This window comes from Hyperolius riggenbachi, chromosome 4, assembly GCF_040937935.1.
Source record: "Hyperolius riggenbachi isolate aHypRig1 chromosome 4, aHypRig1.pri, whole genome shotgun sequence".
Taxonomy (NCBI): domain Eukaryota; kingdom Metazoa; phylum Chordata; class Amphibia; order Anura; family Hyperoliidae; genus Hyperolius; species Hyperolius riggenbachi.
In genome coordinates this window covers 358,166,629-358,181,857 of record NC_090649.1, presented here as the reverse complement: position 1 = coordinate 358,181,857, position 15,229 = coordinate 358,166,629, and the positions used below count along the sequence as shown (strand labels likewise).

General features: G+C 46.1%; 1 protein-coding gene across 1 annotated transcript in view; it reads right to left on the bottom strand.

Moving 5' to 3' along the window:
* Positions 1–9,657: 9,657 nt before the first annotated feature.
* LOC137504813 (kinesin-like protein KIF28) overlaps positions 9,658–15,229 on the bottom strand; it is a 538,857-nt gene continuing 533,285 nt past the window's right edge. Inside the window, exons 13-14 of the mRNA XM_068233404.1 lie at positions 9,761–9,815; positions 9,658–9,664 (exon numbers count right to left, since the gene is read on the bottom strand). Coding sequence (XP_068089505.1) covers positions 9,658–9,664; positions 9,761–9,815 — 62 coding nt within the window. The remainder of the gene's footprint in view (positions 9,665–9,760; positions 9,816–15,229) is intronic.

Below are 15,229 nucleotides of genomic sequence, written 5' to 3'. Positions count from 1 at the left end.
ACTGTTTGCACCCAATCACCCCCCTAATCACCCATCAATCACTCCCTGTCACAATCTGTCAACGCTATTTTTTTTTTATTCCCTAAACTGCCCCCTGCTCCCTCCTGATCACCCCCACCCCTCAGATTCTCCCCAGACCCCCCCCCCCTGTGTACTGTATGCATCTATCCCCCTGATCACCTGTCAATCACCTGTCAATCACCCATCAATCACCCCCTGTCACTGCCACCCATCAATCAGCCCCTAACCTGCCCCTTGCGGGCAATCTGATCACCCACCCACACAAATAGATCGCCCGCAGATCCGACGTCAGATCACCTCCCAAGTGCAGTGTTTACATCTGTTCTCTACCCTGAACACCCACTAATTACCCATCAATTACCCATCAATCACCCCCTATCACCACCTGTCACTGTTACCCATCAGATCAGACCCTAATCTGCCCCTTGCGGGCACCCAATCAGCCGCCTACACTCTCAGATTGCCCTCAGACCCCCCCTTATCAATTCGCCAGTGCAATATTTACATCTGTTCTTCCCTGTAATAACCCATCAATCACCTGTCAGTCACCTGTCAATCACCCATCAATCACCCCCTGTCACTGCCACCCATCAATCAGCCCCTAACCAGCCCCTTGCGGGCAATCTGATCCCCCACCCACACCAATAGATCGCCCGCAGATCCGACGTCAGATCACCTCCAAGTGCAGTGTTTACATCTGTTCTCTACCCTAAACACCCACTAATTACCCATCAATCACCCCCTATCACCACCTGTCACTGTTACCCATCAGATCAGACCCTAATCTGCCCCTTGCGGGCACCCAATCACCCGCCTACACGCTCAGATTGCCCTCAGACCCCCCTTATCAATTCGCCAGTGCAATATTTACATCTGTTCTTCCCTGTAATAACCCACTGATCACCTGTCAATCACCCATCATTCACCCCCTGTCACTGCCACCCATCAATCACCCCCTGTCACTGCCACCCATCAATCAGCCCCTAACCTGCCCCTTGCGGGCAATCTGATCACCCACCCACACCAATAGATCGCCCGCAGATCCGACGTCCGATCACCTCCCAAGTGCAGTGTTTACATCTGTTCTCTACCCTAAACACCCACTAATTACCCATTAATCACCCCCTGTCACTGCTACCTATCAGATTAGACCCCTATCTGCCCCTAGGGCACTCAATCACCCGCCCACACCCTCAGAACGCCCTCAGACCCCAGCCCTGATCACTTTGCCAGTGCATTGCTTGCATCTATTCCCACCTCTAATCACACCTTGAGACACCCATCAATCACCTCCTGTTACCCCCTAGCACACCTACCCATCAGATCAGGCCCTAATTTGCCCTGTGTGGGCTCCTGATCACTCGGCCAAACCCTCAGATCCCCCTCAGACCCTCTTCCGATCACCTCCCCAGTGCATTGATTGCATCTATTTTCCCCTCAAACCACCCCCTGAGACACCCATCAATCACCTCCTGTCACCCCCCTAGCACTCCTATCCATCAGTTCAGGCCCAATACAACCTGTCATCTAAAAGGCCACCCTGCTTATGACCGGTTCCACAAAATTCGCCCCCTCCTAGACCACCTGTCATCAAAATTTGCAGATGCTTATACCCCTGAACAGTCATTTTGAGACATTTGGTTTTCAGACTACTCACGGTTTTGGGCCCGTAAAATGCCAGGGCGGTATAGGAACCCCACAAGTGACCCCATTTTAGAAAAAAAGACACCCCAAGGTATTCTGTTAGGTGTATGACAAGTTCATAGAAGATTTTATTTTTTGTCAAAAGTTAGCGGAAATTGATTTTTATTGTTTTTTTTTTTTCACAAAGTGTCAATTTTCACTAACTTGTGACAAAAAATAAAATCTTCTATGAACTCGCCATACACCTAACGGAATACCTTGTGGTGTCTTCTTTCTAAAATGGGGTCACTTGTGGGGTTCCTATACTGCCCTGGCATTTTAGGGGCCCTAAACCGTGAGGAGTAGTCTAGAAAACAAATGCCTCAAAATGACCTGTGAATAGGACATTGGGCCCCTTAGCGCACCTAGGCTGCAAAAAAGTGTCACACATGTGGTACCGCCGTACTCAGGAAAAGTAGTATAATGTGTTTTGGAGTGTATTTTTACACATACCCATGCTGGGTGGGAGAAATCTCTCTGTAAATGGACAATTGTGTGTAAAAAAAATCAAACAATTGTTATTTACAGAGATATTTCTCCCACCCAGCATGGGTATGTGTAAAAATACACCCCGAAACACATTATACTACTTCTCTTGAGTATGGCGGTACCACATGTGTGGCACTTTTTTACACCCCAAGTGCACTAAGGGGCCCAAAGTCCAATGAGTACCTTTAGAATTTCACAGGTCATTTTGCGACATTTGGTTTCAAGACTACTCCTCACGGTTTAGGGCCAATAAAATGCCAGGGCAGTATAGGAACCCCACAAATGACCCCATTCTAAAAAGAAGACACCCAAAGGTATTCCGTTAGGAGTATGGTGAGTTCATAGAAGATTTTATTTTTTGTCACAAATTAGCGGAAAATGACACTTTGTGAAAAAAAACCAATTAAAACCAATTTCCGCTAACTTGCGACAAAAAATAAAATCTTCTATGAACTCGCCATACTCCTAACGGAATACCTTGGGGTGTCTTCTTTCTAAAATGGGGTCATTAGTGGGGTTCCTATACTGCCCTGGCATTTTAGGGGCCCTAAACCGTGAGGAGTAGTCTTGAAACAAAAATGACCTGTGAAATCCTAAAGGTACTCATTGGACTTGGGGCCCCTTAGCGCAGTCAGGGTGCAAAAAAGTGCCACACATGTGGTATCGCCGTACTCAGGAGAAGTAGTATAATGTGATTTGGGGTGTATTTTTACGCATACCCATGCTGAGTGGGAGAAATATCTCTGTAAATGGACAATTGTGTGTAAAAAAAAAATCAAACAATTGTCATTTACAGAAATATTTCTCCCACCCAGCATGGGTATGTGTAAAAATAGACCCCAAAACACATTATACTACTTCTCCTGAGAACGGTAATACCACATGTGTGGCACTTTTTTGCAGCCTAACTGCGCTAAGGGGCCCAAAGTCCAATGAGCACCTTTAGGCTTTACAGGGGTGCTTACAATTTAGCACCCCTCAAAATGTCAGGACAGTAAACACACCCCACAAATGACCCCATTTTGGAAAGTAGACACTATCTTCTATGAACTCACTATGCCTCTCAGTGAATACTTTGGGATGTCTTCTTTCCAAAATGGGGTCATTTGGGGGGTATTTATACTATCCTGGAATTCTAGCCCCTCATGAAACATGTCAGGTGGTCAGAAAAGGCAGAGATGCTGGAAAATGGGAAAATTCACTTTTTGCACCATAGTTTGTAAACGCTATAACTTTTACCCAAACCAATAATAATAGGCTGAATGGGTTTTTTTTATCAAAAACATGTTTGTCTACATTTTTCGCGCTGCATGTATACAGAAATTTTGCTTTATTTGAAAAATGTCAGCACAGAAAGTTAAAAAAAATCTTTTTTTTGACAAAATTCATGTCTTTTTGGATGAATATAATAAAAAGTAAAAATCGCAGCAGCAATCAAATAGCACCAAAAGAAAGCTTTATTAGTGACAAGAAAAGGAGCCAAAATTCATTTAGGTGGTAGGTTGTATGAGCGAGCAATAAACTGTGAAAGCTGCAGTGGTCTGAATGGAAAAAAAGTGCCTGGTCCTTAAGGGGGGTAAAGCCCACGGTCCTCAAGTGGTTAAGGAGATCATTGGGAATAAGAGGAAAAAAACTATTTTTCAAAAAGACCTTATAGTTTTTGAGAAAATCGATTTTAAAGTTTCGAAGGAAAAAAGTATACTTTTAAATGTCACTTTTAGTAACCTAACGGTAGTGTAATTTTACATGTATCAAAAGAAAGAGCAATAAATTTCCTGACGGGGTTTCCAGGGGATGCATACGCAGCCGCAGCGCTTTGGCCAGGGATCGCTATACAGCCGCAATATGGCTGTATGAAGATCTCTGGCATTTTTTTCCTATTTTCCCAATTTTTTTTTTTTTTTTATGTTTAGAGTGTGGGAATTTTTTTTTTTTAATTATGTGGGGTCCCCCCTCCTGAAACTTTTTAACCCCTAGTCCCCCAGGCAGGCTGGGGTAGCCAGAATGTGGAGCTCCGACTGATTGGGGCTTCAAACCCTGACTATACCAGCTGGAAAACAGGTCCCTTAATGCCAATTTTTGCTCCGGGGTATCTGTTGGGGGGGCCCCCCATGGTTTATTTTGCCCTGGGGCCCCATTGTTGCTTAAACCGGCCCTGAGTGGGGGTATCGGTCACTGTTATCTTGGGGTTGGAGGGAGGATTTACTGGATTGAGGGGAGGGTGGGTTGAGCGTAGTTAAGTGGGAGCAGAGTGAACGCTGCTAGGTCAAGACCCCATTTGCACAAGGTTGGATACCAAGCTAGCCAGCTCCTCTTCCTCACTGAGCTCACAAAAGGTCTCCTCCTCCCCTCAGCCACGTACAACACCATGGGTACCTGAAAGTTGACCGCAAGCCCCCTGGGACGCCTGCTGTGGTATTTCTTGCACCTCCTCCTCAAAGCCACCTTCTTCCTCTGACTACTCTTCCTCCTCTGACTCCTCCTTCTGCATTGCCACAGGTACAACAGGTGTAGACGACAAGTCTGGTTGTAGTGGTGGTGATGGTGCCCACAGCTCTTCCTCTTCCTGGTCACTCTCCTCTATGGCCTGATCCAGCACTCTTCGCAGGGCATGCTCCAGGAAGAACACATATGGGATCAGGTCGTTGATGGTGCCTTCTTTGCGACTCATCAGGTTTTTCACCTCCTCAAATTATTATTATTATTATATAGTATTTATATAGCGCCGACATATTACGCAGCGCTGTACAGTGTGTATATATATATATATATATATATATATATATATATATATATATATATATATATATATTGTCTTGTTACTAACTGTCCCTTCAAAGGAGTTCACAATCTAATCCCTACCATTGCCATATGTCTATATTATGTAGTGTAAGTACTGTAGTCTAGGGCCAATTTTAGGGGGAGCCAATTAACTTATCTGTATGTTTTTGTAATGGGCGGAGCTACGTCCACGGCGCGTCTGACGTCACTGCGAGCGGAGCCAGGCCGGGATTGCTAACAGGAGCGGGGGAACGGGAGCCCAGGCGGACGGAGTGAGAGGAAAGCGGGACGCCGCACCCAACCAGATGCCAGGACAGACCCCTCTGCATAGACTACATTGATGTGCAAGCTAACAAGCGAACATACGTGAGTGCGCATTTAGTGCGCGGCGAGCCTGAATGTACTAGCTGTAATACACTATGATGGGCTTTGTGTTTTATGTTTTATATGTAAGAAGAATTTTTTACTTGGATATTAAACTAAAGTTGAAGATTTGAAGTACCAGTGGGATGTTTTAAAAACTCAAACGCTAGATCCACCTGTTCTCTGAGGTGGCTACAATTTGGTGAGCGCATTCTGCTTTGGGGAGTGGATACACAATTGTCACAATATTCACCAGCACTTGGGTGTATGTGATGTTTTAACAGAATTACGCTATGTATAGCACGTTTATGTCTTTTTAGGAAATATTGGTGAGCGCAGCTCAGTGATTTACTATGTTTTTGGAATGTGGGAGGAAACCGGAGAGCCCGGAGGAAACCCATGCAGACACGGAGAGAACATACAAACTCTTTGCAGATAGTGCCCTGGCTGGGATTCGAACCAGGGACCCAGCGCTGCAAGGCGAGAAAGCTAACCACTACGCCACTATGCTGCTCAAATGGATGCGTGAGCCTGCAGGCATTACGCATGAGCCTCCAGTTACACGGCAAAAAAATCCCCAGATCCGCACTGCCTGTCCTACCACCTTACTCGTACAGATACTCACTGATGGCCTATTTTAGTTGTTGCAGCAGGCGGTCAAACATGAGCAGCATTGAATTCCAGCGAGTCGGGCTGTCGGAAATCAAGCGCCTCACTGGCAGGTTCTTTTCTTGCTGAATCTCTGAAAAGAGCGCCATGGCCTTGTAGGAATGCCTAAACTGGCCACACACCTCCCTGGACTGCTGAAGGACCTTCTGTAAGCCTGGGTACTTACACACAAACCATTGTATAATAAGATTCAACACATGTGTCATGCAGGGCACATGTGTTAACTTGCCAAAATTCAACGCCGCCAACAGATTTTTTCAGTTGTCACACACAGACCACTTTGCCGATCTCCAGTTGGTGCTGGGTCAACCACTGATCCACTTGTTATCAGAGCGGCCAGGAATGTTGGTCCGGTGTGACTCTCGACTTTCAGGCAAGTCATCCTCAAGATGGTGTAACAACGTCATACCTGGGATGTGGAATAAACCCTGGGGGCCTGGGGGTACAGTAGTAGTTGTAGAGAGAGCCGCAGTAGCAGAAGAGGAGGACTCAGCCAAGGAGGATAGCGAAGAGGATGGAGGAGGAGTAATACAATACAATACAATAACATTTTTAAAGCGCTTTTCTCTCATAGGACTCAAAGCGCTTAGGCTCTCTCAGATTCAGTAGTTGGTAGTAGGATGAAGTATTCACACAACAAAAGTTATATTTCTGCAAATGCCAAACTGAACAGGTGGGTTTTTAGTCTAGGTTTAAACACGTCCAGGGATGGAGCTGTCCTGATCTGCTGAGGTAAGGAGTTCCAAAACGTTGGAGCAGCATGACAGAAGACTCTAGTATTAAAGGTTTCCAAGTGGACTCTGGGTATGATTAGATTATTAAAACCTGTGGATCTGAGATTGCAGGTATTACTATGCAGCTGTAACATTTCTTTCATCTATCCATGGCCCAGATTATTTAATGATTTAAATGTCAGTAGGCCGATCTTGAATAGGACCATCCATTTTATAGGTAGCAAGTGAATGGGAGTGCAGGACTTACGTTATGTGGCAGTGACGGGGTTGGTTGGTTGACAGTCTGGCAGCAGTATTCTGTACCAGCTCTGGGCGGTACAAGTCCTTTTTTGGAAGGCCAGTGTAGAGAGCATTGCAGTAGTCCAATCGGGATGTAATAAAGGCATGAACTAAGGTTGGTAGATCTTCTGGAGGGATGAGGTTCTTGATTTTTGCGATGTTCTTCAGGTGGAAAAAGGATGATTTCACCACAGCAGAAATGTGAGTTCTGAAGTTTAAATCCCCAGGAGTTGGAGGAGAAGAGGAGGTGGCAGCAGGCCTGCCTGCAAGTCGTGGCGGTGTCACCAACTCTGCCACAAAGCCAAGCATTCCATGCTTGGCATGTGTCAACAGGTTGACCCAATGCACAGTGTACATGATATACTGTACCTGCCCTGAACGTGCTTTGCAGACCAGGTATCAGTGGTCATATGGACCCTTGCCCCAACACTATGTGCCAGAGATGCCACGAGGTTGGGTGGCTTTGAGTTTGTGTGCTGCTTTTATTCATGTGTGCATCCCATTGGTGTTTGTGTTTTGCGATCAGGTGCCTTTACAAAACAGTTGTCCATAGGTGAGTGTTGGACTTCCAATGACTCAGTTTCTTTTGGCAGCGGTTGCAGATGGCATTGCTGGTATCAAAGGTACACAAACGAAAAAAAATGCCACACTGGTAAGCTTTGGAATGTTGGTATTCTGCTGATTGGCAACAGCAGATGTTGAAGGGTGTGTTGGCTGGCTGAACCCAGGTGCCAATACATGCTGCCTGACAGTGCCACTAGCTCCTAGCGACGAGCTCCCCCTGCTAGTTACAACTTGTCTCCTCCTCCTCTCTGTCTCCCCATCTGAACTGTCCCCCTGTTCTTCATCTCTTCTTGCAGCCACCCACATGATATCCATGCACACATCGTCATCATCATCAACCACTTAACTTGTATCAGATACCTCCAAAAAGGCACCAACATAATCCTCACACCTTACGTCCATGTGTACTCATGCCTGACTAAGACATATCACATGGTGTGACATCCTTATCGCCTTCAACTTCTGCCAGTAATGGTTGTGCATAACTAATTTCATCACACAAATGTGTGAACAACTCTTCTGACATATCAAGTGGAGCGGCTGTGGTGCTAGTGGTGGTGGTGTTGGCTGCTGGCCGAGTGCTAAGTTGTTGTGGGGTACTGAATCAGAGAGGGAGGAGGATGGTGCGTCAAGGTTCAGTGTGGAGGCTGTAGAAGATACGGTGTGCTGTGTAAGCCAGTCAACTAATTCCTCTGCATTTTGGGTGTTGATGGTATGTGACCTCTGGCATTCTTCCAGGGCTGCAGGAAATCACAGCGCAGAACCTGGAGGACCCTTGCGGGGTGGCCTGCCTTTGCCTCTGCCTGTCATTGTTTTTATTTGGGGTACTGCGCCTGCAAGTAATGCATTGGAGGTGCTACTTTGCCTGCAACTGAATATGGCAAAAGCAATAGCAGTAGTGTACACAGCTCTGGGTGTCAGTGGGCTGTGTAGAGTCACACACAGACATATGCAATAGTTCAAACACAATAAAGTGATAGCAGAGGCACTAGAGTAGTAGTGTACTTGTTTCTAAGGTGGCACACAATTATACCAGCAGTAGTGGGCACAGCTGTGAGTGGGTGCCAGTGGGCTCTGTGGAGTATCAGACACAGAGATATGCAATAGTTGAAACACAATACAGTGATAACAGAGGCACTGGAGTACTACTCTGTCTGTGTCTAATGTGGCACAGAATTATAGTAGGGGGCACAGCTCTGGGTGGGTGCCTGTGGGCTGTGGAGTGCCACAAAAAAAAAAAAAACACAGCAGGATGAAGTAGCCCTCAGAAGGGCTTTTTGAGGTGCTTTAACAGCAAGTCAGTCAGCAAGGAACAAAAAAATTGGCCTAGCTAACACTTTCCCCATCTCAGCAATGTGTCTCCCCGTTCCTTTCACTACAGCAGTCAAAGAGAATGAAACATGGCCGACGCTGCTGCGTTTTTATAAGAGGGGGCGAGGGGGTTCGTGAGGGAGTTCAGGCTGATTGGCTGCCATGTGCATGCTGACTGTGATGTAAGGGGTCAAAGTTTAGCCCAATGATGATGTATGGGGCAGGTCGAACACCACCATGTGCTCGCCACTCGTGCACGAATACCTGATTTTCGCCGGAACAAGCTCACCAGCAAAGCGTTCAGGCCATCTCTACATACAATTTTGAACTTTCACTGTCTGACATCCTCTATAATAAAACCCCTGTGCCTCTGCGTCCCAGGGGTTGTGTGTGTGTGTGTGTGTCCATGCTTCGCGCAACTGCGCATGTGCAGCGACGCAGAGACACAGAGGGAGAATGACACGCGACTTGCAGGGAAGGACAGGGCCATGGGGCGGGTGTGTGCACATGCGCGGTGGGCGTGTGCACGGTGGGCGCATGAGTGGCAGACAAATGTGCGGAGACAGACCTAGAGCCCGTTTTGAAGCGGGTTTAGGTCAGCTAGTAAGAAAATAATTTCTGTACATTTACTCATTGGAAAGCTGAAAAAAAAATGTTTTATTTCTATCAGACTTCACCTCCTCATCCTCGCGGTAACTTACAGTAAGTGTAACATAATTCTGGTGCATTCAGTTATCGATTTGAGATGCTTTTATTTTAAAATTTAAGAACTTTAATAAAGATGCTTATTAAGAGAGTAAGACGTTTTAAGGAAAGAAAAAACTGTAAATATGGAAACAGGAATTTTTGATAAGCTGACTACATACCCAAGTCCCCTCAAGGTTATTGCATTTGAGGAAGCCTGGCCAACATCACATGAGCCTGAAATAGAATGAAAGAAGTCACATAGTTGTAGTATACTACTGTATTATGGTTTGCCAAATAACAAAAATAAAAAATTCTGACAGTTGATGTATGTGACAATGTGAGCTTCCAAAAGCATTTATTTGATTTACTGTATATTTTATGATTTTTTTTTAAAGAGAACCCGAGGTGGAGTTCTCACAACAAAACCTATAGAGCCCAGCCTCTGTTGCTAATCAGATCCCCCCTATATCCCCCCTGCGCTCAGCCAGACCCCATAAATCTCAGCCACGCTGTGTTTAGCTTCCTAACGTCAGTCTCCGCTCTCCCCCGCCTCCTGTATCGCTCCGGTCCCCGCCCACATCCCTTCCCTCCACGCTGATTGGAGGGAAGGGACGCGGGCGGGGACCGGAGCTCTGCAGGAGGCGGTGGGAGCGCTGAGACGGACGTTAGAAAGGTAAACACAGCCGCTTTGATTTATGGGGTCTGCCTGAGTGCAAGGGGGATTTAGGGGGGATCTGATTTTGTTGTGAGAACCTCACCTTGGGTTCTCTTTAAACATATTTTTATTGAATTTTATCATTTTGATAACAAACTAGCAGGCATAAATTACCTGCTGCAAAGAGAAAAGACACAGATGAACATGAAAGAGAGAAAACAATGAAAAATATAAGCAAAAGTGCCAGTGTTTTAACTCTAAGAAAACACAACCCCCCCCTTAACCCAACCTCTAACCCACCCTCCCCCTTGGTCAACTCTTGCTGTATAGTCCAAGTGTTTTAGGCTAAGTATGGAGTCCAGAAATCAATCTCCACAAGGGAATCAGATTAGTTAAAAATTTTCAGTCTGCCCAGAGAGCCTTGTAGTTGTGCAGTGCAGTACCAGCCAGTATATTTGAAATGCTCCATGAGTTTGTCTTTTTCCAGAGTAGAGAAAGAAGCTAAGATGGAGGGTTTCCAGACTTTGAATAGGTGTTTAGTACGTTTTTCTTTGTGTGCCAGTGCACCCAATCTTTTTAAGATTAAATAGGTGAGTCAGTTCCTCTTTAACATCCCAGATGGTAGGCAATGAAGAGTAGATCCATTTATTGAATATTAATTTCCTGGAAGCAATGAGGACAATGTGAGGGAAAGGACCCAAACCTTTGACAGCCTTATGAGGTTCCCCTGTCAGGGGAGTAGAATCGTAGAAATTAAACAGGATCAAGGCAGGATTCAAATCTAGTTTCAGCTTACACAGTTGATGGAGATAGCCCAGAACCTTTAGCCAAAAAGCTTTGATATGTGAGCACGACCATATACAATGTAGTAAATCTGCATTAGATAGGTGACATTTAGGGCACTTAGGGGTGTAGTAAGAACAGGGTTCACGTACTTTATATTGAAGGTGTATTTGGCCCTGTGTATGAGTATCATGTGGGATTCTCTCCATTTTTCACCTATCATCAATTTCCTGAACACTTCTAACTAGTGTTGGGCGAACACCTAGATGTTCACGAACGTTCGCCGAACATCGCCGCGATGTTCGGGTGTTCGCGCCGAACTCCGAACATAATGGAAGTCAATGGGGACCCAAACTTTCGTGCTTTGTAAAGCTTCCTTACATGCTGCATACCCCAAATTAGCAGGGTATGTGCACCTTGGGAGTGGGTACAAGAGGAAAAAAAATATTTGAAAAAGAGCTTATAGTTTTTGAGAAAATTGATTGTAAAGTTTCAAAGGAAAAACTGTCTTTCAAATGTGGAAAATGTCATGTTTCTTTGCACAGGTAACATGCTTTTTGTCGCCATGCAGTCATAAATGTAATACAGAGAAGAGGTTCCAGGAAAAGGGACCGGTAACGCTAACCCAGCACCAGCAGCAGCACACGTGATGGAACAGGAGGAGGAGGCGCAGGAGGAGAAGGCCACGCTTTGTGAGACACAAAAACCCAGGCCTTGCATGAGGACAAGAAGCGTGCGGATAGCATGCTTTGTACCGCCATGCAGTCATAAATGTAATAAAGATAAGAGGTTCAATAAACAGGGACCACGCGCCGGCAACGCTAACCCAGCAGCAGCAGACGTGATGGAACAGGAGGAGGCGCAGGAGGAGAAGGCCACGCTTTGAGACACAACAACCCAGGCCTTGCATGAGGACAAGAAGCGTGCGGATAGCATGCTTTTTACCGCGATGCAGTCATAAATGTAATAAATATAAGAGGTTCCATAAACAGGGACCATCACCGGCAACGCTAACCCAGCAGCAGCAGCAGACGTGATGGAACAGGAGGAGGCGCAGGAGGAGAAGGCCACGCTTTTTGAGACACAACAACCCAGGCCTTGCATGAGGACAAGAAGCGTGCGGATAGCATGCTTTGTACCGCCATGCAGTCATAAATGTAATAAAGATAAGAGGTTCCATAAACAGGGACCGTCACCGGCAACGCTAACCCAGCAGCAGCAGCAGACGTGATGGAACAGGGGGAGGTGCAGGAGGAGAAGGCCACTCTTTTTGAGACACAACAACCCAGGCCTTGCATGAGGACAAGAAGCGTGCAGATAGCATGCTTTGTACCGCCATGCAGTCATAAATGTAATAAAGATAAGAGGTTCCATAAACAGGGACCGGCAACGCTAACCCAGCAGCAGCAGCACACGTGATGGACAGAGTGGCAGTAAACACAATGCTATATAGTCTGCTATATAGTCACCCCGAACGGGGTGATGTTCTGCAGAACCCGAACAGTGGCGAACACTGTTCGCCCAACACTACTGGGAACGCAGATTTTAGTACCTAAACACACGATACAACATGTTTTCCGGGGTCGGACTCTGAGGCACATACAGATGGTCCCGATCATCATCCTCATCATACAACTCTTCTCCTGAGTCTGACCCACCCACCACCTCTGCCACCCCAACATCCCCAGACACAGACCCCTCATCGTCCTCAACATTAACTTGGGATGCTGGCCTGAGCCAGACCTCCTCCTCCACATCAAGCCCCATCATCTCCTCAATGGCAGCCCTCATTAATCGCTCTGGCGACGGACCGATGGACACAACGTTCTCCTCCGGGGAGGGCTGCTGCTGACCACTGGCTGCTGGGGTGGATGTTATAGCTTGCGTGGGGCGTTGGCTGTTGCTGTTGTTGGGAGTGCTGCTCACAGCGGAGGTCTCTGAGGAACTCATGGTGAGCTCATATAGTGGTTGGCGGTGAGTGGAGTATTACTGATCCCAGCAATATACACACTGACTGGCAGAGTACGCAATGCTATATAGTGTGGCTGAGCGGTGTACACAGAGTGGCAGTAAACACAATGCTATATAGTCTGGCTGAGCGGTGTACACAGAGTGGCAGTACACACAATGCTATATAGTCTGGCTGAGCGGTGTACACAGAGTGGCAGTACACACAATGCTATATAGTCTGGCTGAGCGGTGTACACAGAGTGGCAGTAAACAATGCTATATAGTGTGGCTGAGCCGTGTACCCAGAGTGGCAGTAAACAATGCTATATAGTCTGGCTGAGCGGTGTACACAGAGTGGCAGTAAACAATGCTATATAGTGTGGCTGAGCCGTGTACACAGAGCGGCAGTAAACAATGCTATATAGTCTGGCTGAGCCGTGTACACAGAGTGGCAGTAAACAATGCTATATAGTCTGGCTGAGCGGTGTACACAGAGTGGCAGTAAACAATGCTATATAGTCTGGCTGAGCGGTGTACACAGAGTGGCAGTAAACAATGCTATATAGTCTGGCTGAGCGGTGTACACAGAGTGGCAGTACACACAATGCTATATAGTCTGGCTGAGCGGTGTACACAGAGTGGCAGTAAACAATGCTATATAGAGTGGCTGAGCCGTGTACACAGAGTGGCAGTAAACAATGCTATATAGTCTGGCTGAGCAGTGTACACAGAGTGGCAGTACACACAATGCTATATCGTCTGGCTGAGCCGTGTACACAGAGTGGCAGTAAACACAATGCTATATATAGCGTGGCTGAGCGAGGTACACAGTGGCAGTACACACAATGCTATATAGTCTGGCTGAGCCGCGTACACAGAGTGGCAGTAAACAATGCTATATATAGTGTGGCTGAGCGAGGTACACAGTGGCAGTAAACAATGCTATATATAGTGTGGCTGAGCGAGCGGTGTACTACTGTTCCCAGCAGCGACACACAATGACTGGGGGGGACCCTGGCTAGCGTGGCTGGAGAGCGAACTACCCTGCCTGCCTACCCAAAGCTACACCCACAGAGAAATGGCGGAGATATGACGTGGTTCGGGTATTTATTTACCCGAACCACGTGACCGTTCGGCCAATCAGAGCACGTTCGGGTCCGAACCACGTGACCCGTTCGCCCAATCACAGCGCTAGCCGTACGTTCGGGGAACGTTCGGCCATGCGCTCTTAGTTCGGCCATATGGCCGAACGGTTTGGCCGAGCACCATCAGGTGTTCGGCCGAACTCGAACATCACCCGAACAGGGTGATGTTCTGCAGAACCCGAACAGTGGCGAACACTGTTCGCCCAACACTACTTCTAACCCTGCTATTATTTTGGTGCCTATTTCGGGGTCATCAAGATCTTTACTCCATTTTTTGAAGTGAGGGTCAGCTTTTAACAAACGGTCCTGTTTCTGGAGGGAAGACTGTAACTAGGATATTGTTATTATTGTTATTATTGATTTATAAAGCGCCAACATATTCCGTGGCGCTGTACAAAGTAAGAAATAAACATGGGGTACATAATAATACAGACAATGGTGTACACCAAAATACAAGATACATAATTAGTGACAAAATTCAAATAATGATACAAAATACAAAATATAGAATTGGTAATGACAGTAATAAGCCCTTGCGAGCTTACAATCTAAAGGGAATGGGGGGGGGGGGGGGGGGGACAGGAGGAGGGGTAGCATGCACCAAATTTATAGAGGCTGTGGGCTATATGCAATTACCTTTTTCTCTTGAATTTTCTCCTAAGTGATATTTTCAAACCTGTCAATAAAATGCCTTTTAAATCACTAGCAAGCAAGAAAATACTTAAAATAGTTTTGATAGTACTTTTCATCCTACTTGTTGGTACTTTTTTACATTGCAAAGTGCTGAAAAGTTATTCTAAATAGAAGATGAAAAATTATCTCTAGGGGAGAAAACGCAGGAGAAAAAGTGAATTGCGTATGGGCCATGAGTCCATATGCAATTCCCTTATGCAATTCCCTTTTTCTCCTAAGTTTTCTCCTAGGTGATAATTTTGTATCTTTAATTTCTCAATTAAAAATGTACCAAAGTAGTAGAAAAGGTACTATCAAAATGATTTCATGCATTTTCTTGCTCACTGGAGGTTTAACTGGCATTTTATTGACAAGGAGTGAAAATATCAACTTGGATAAAAAGGGAATTGCATATGGGTCATTTGTCCTTATTCAATTCACTT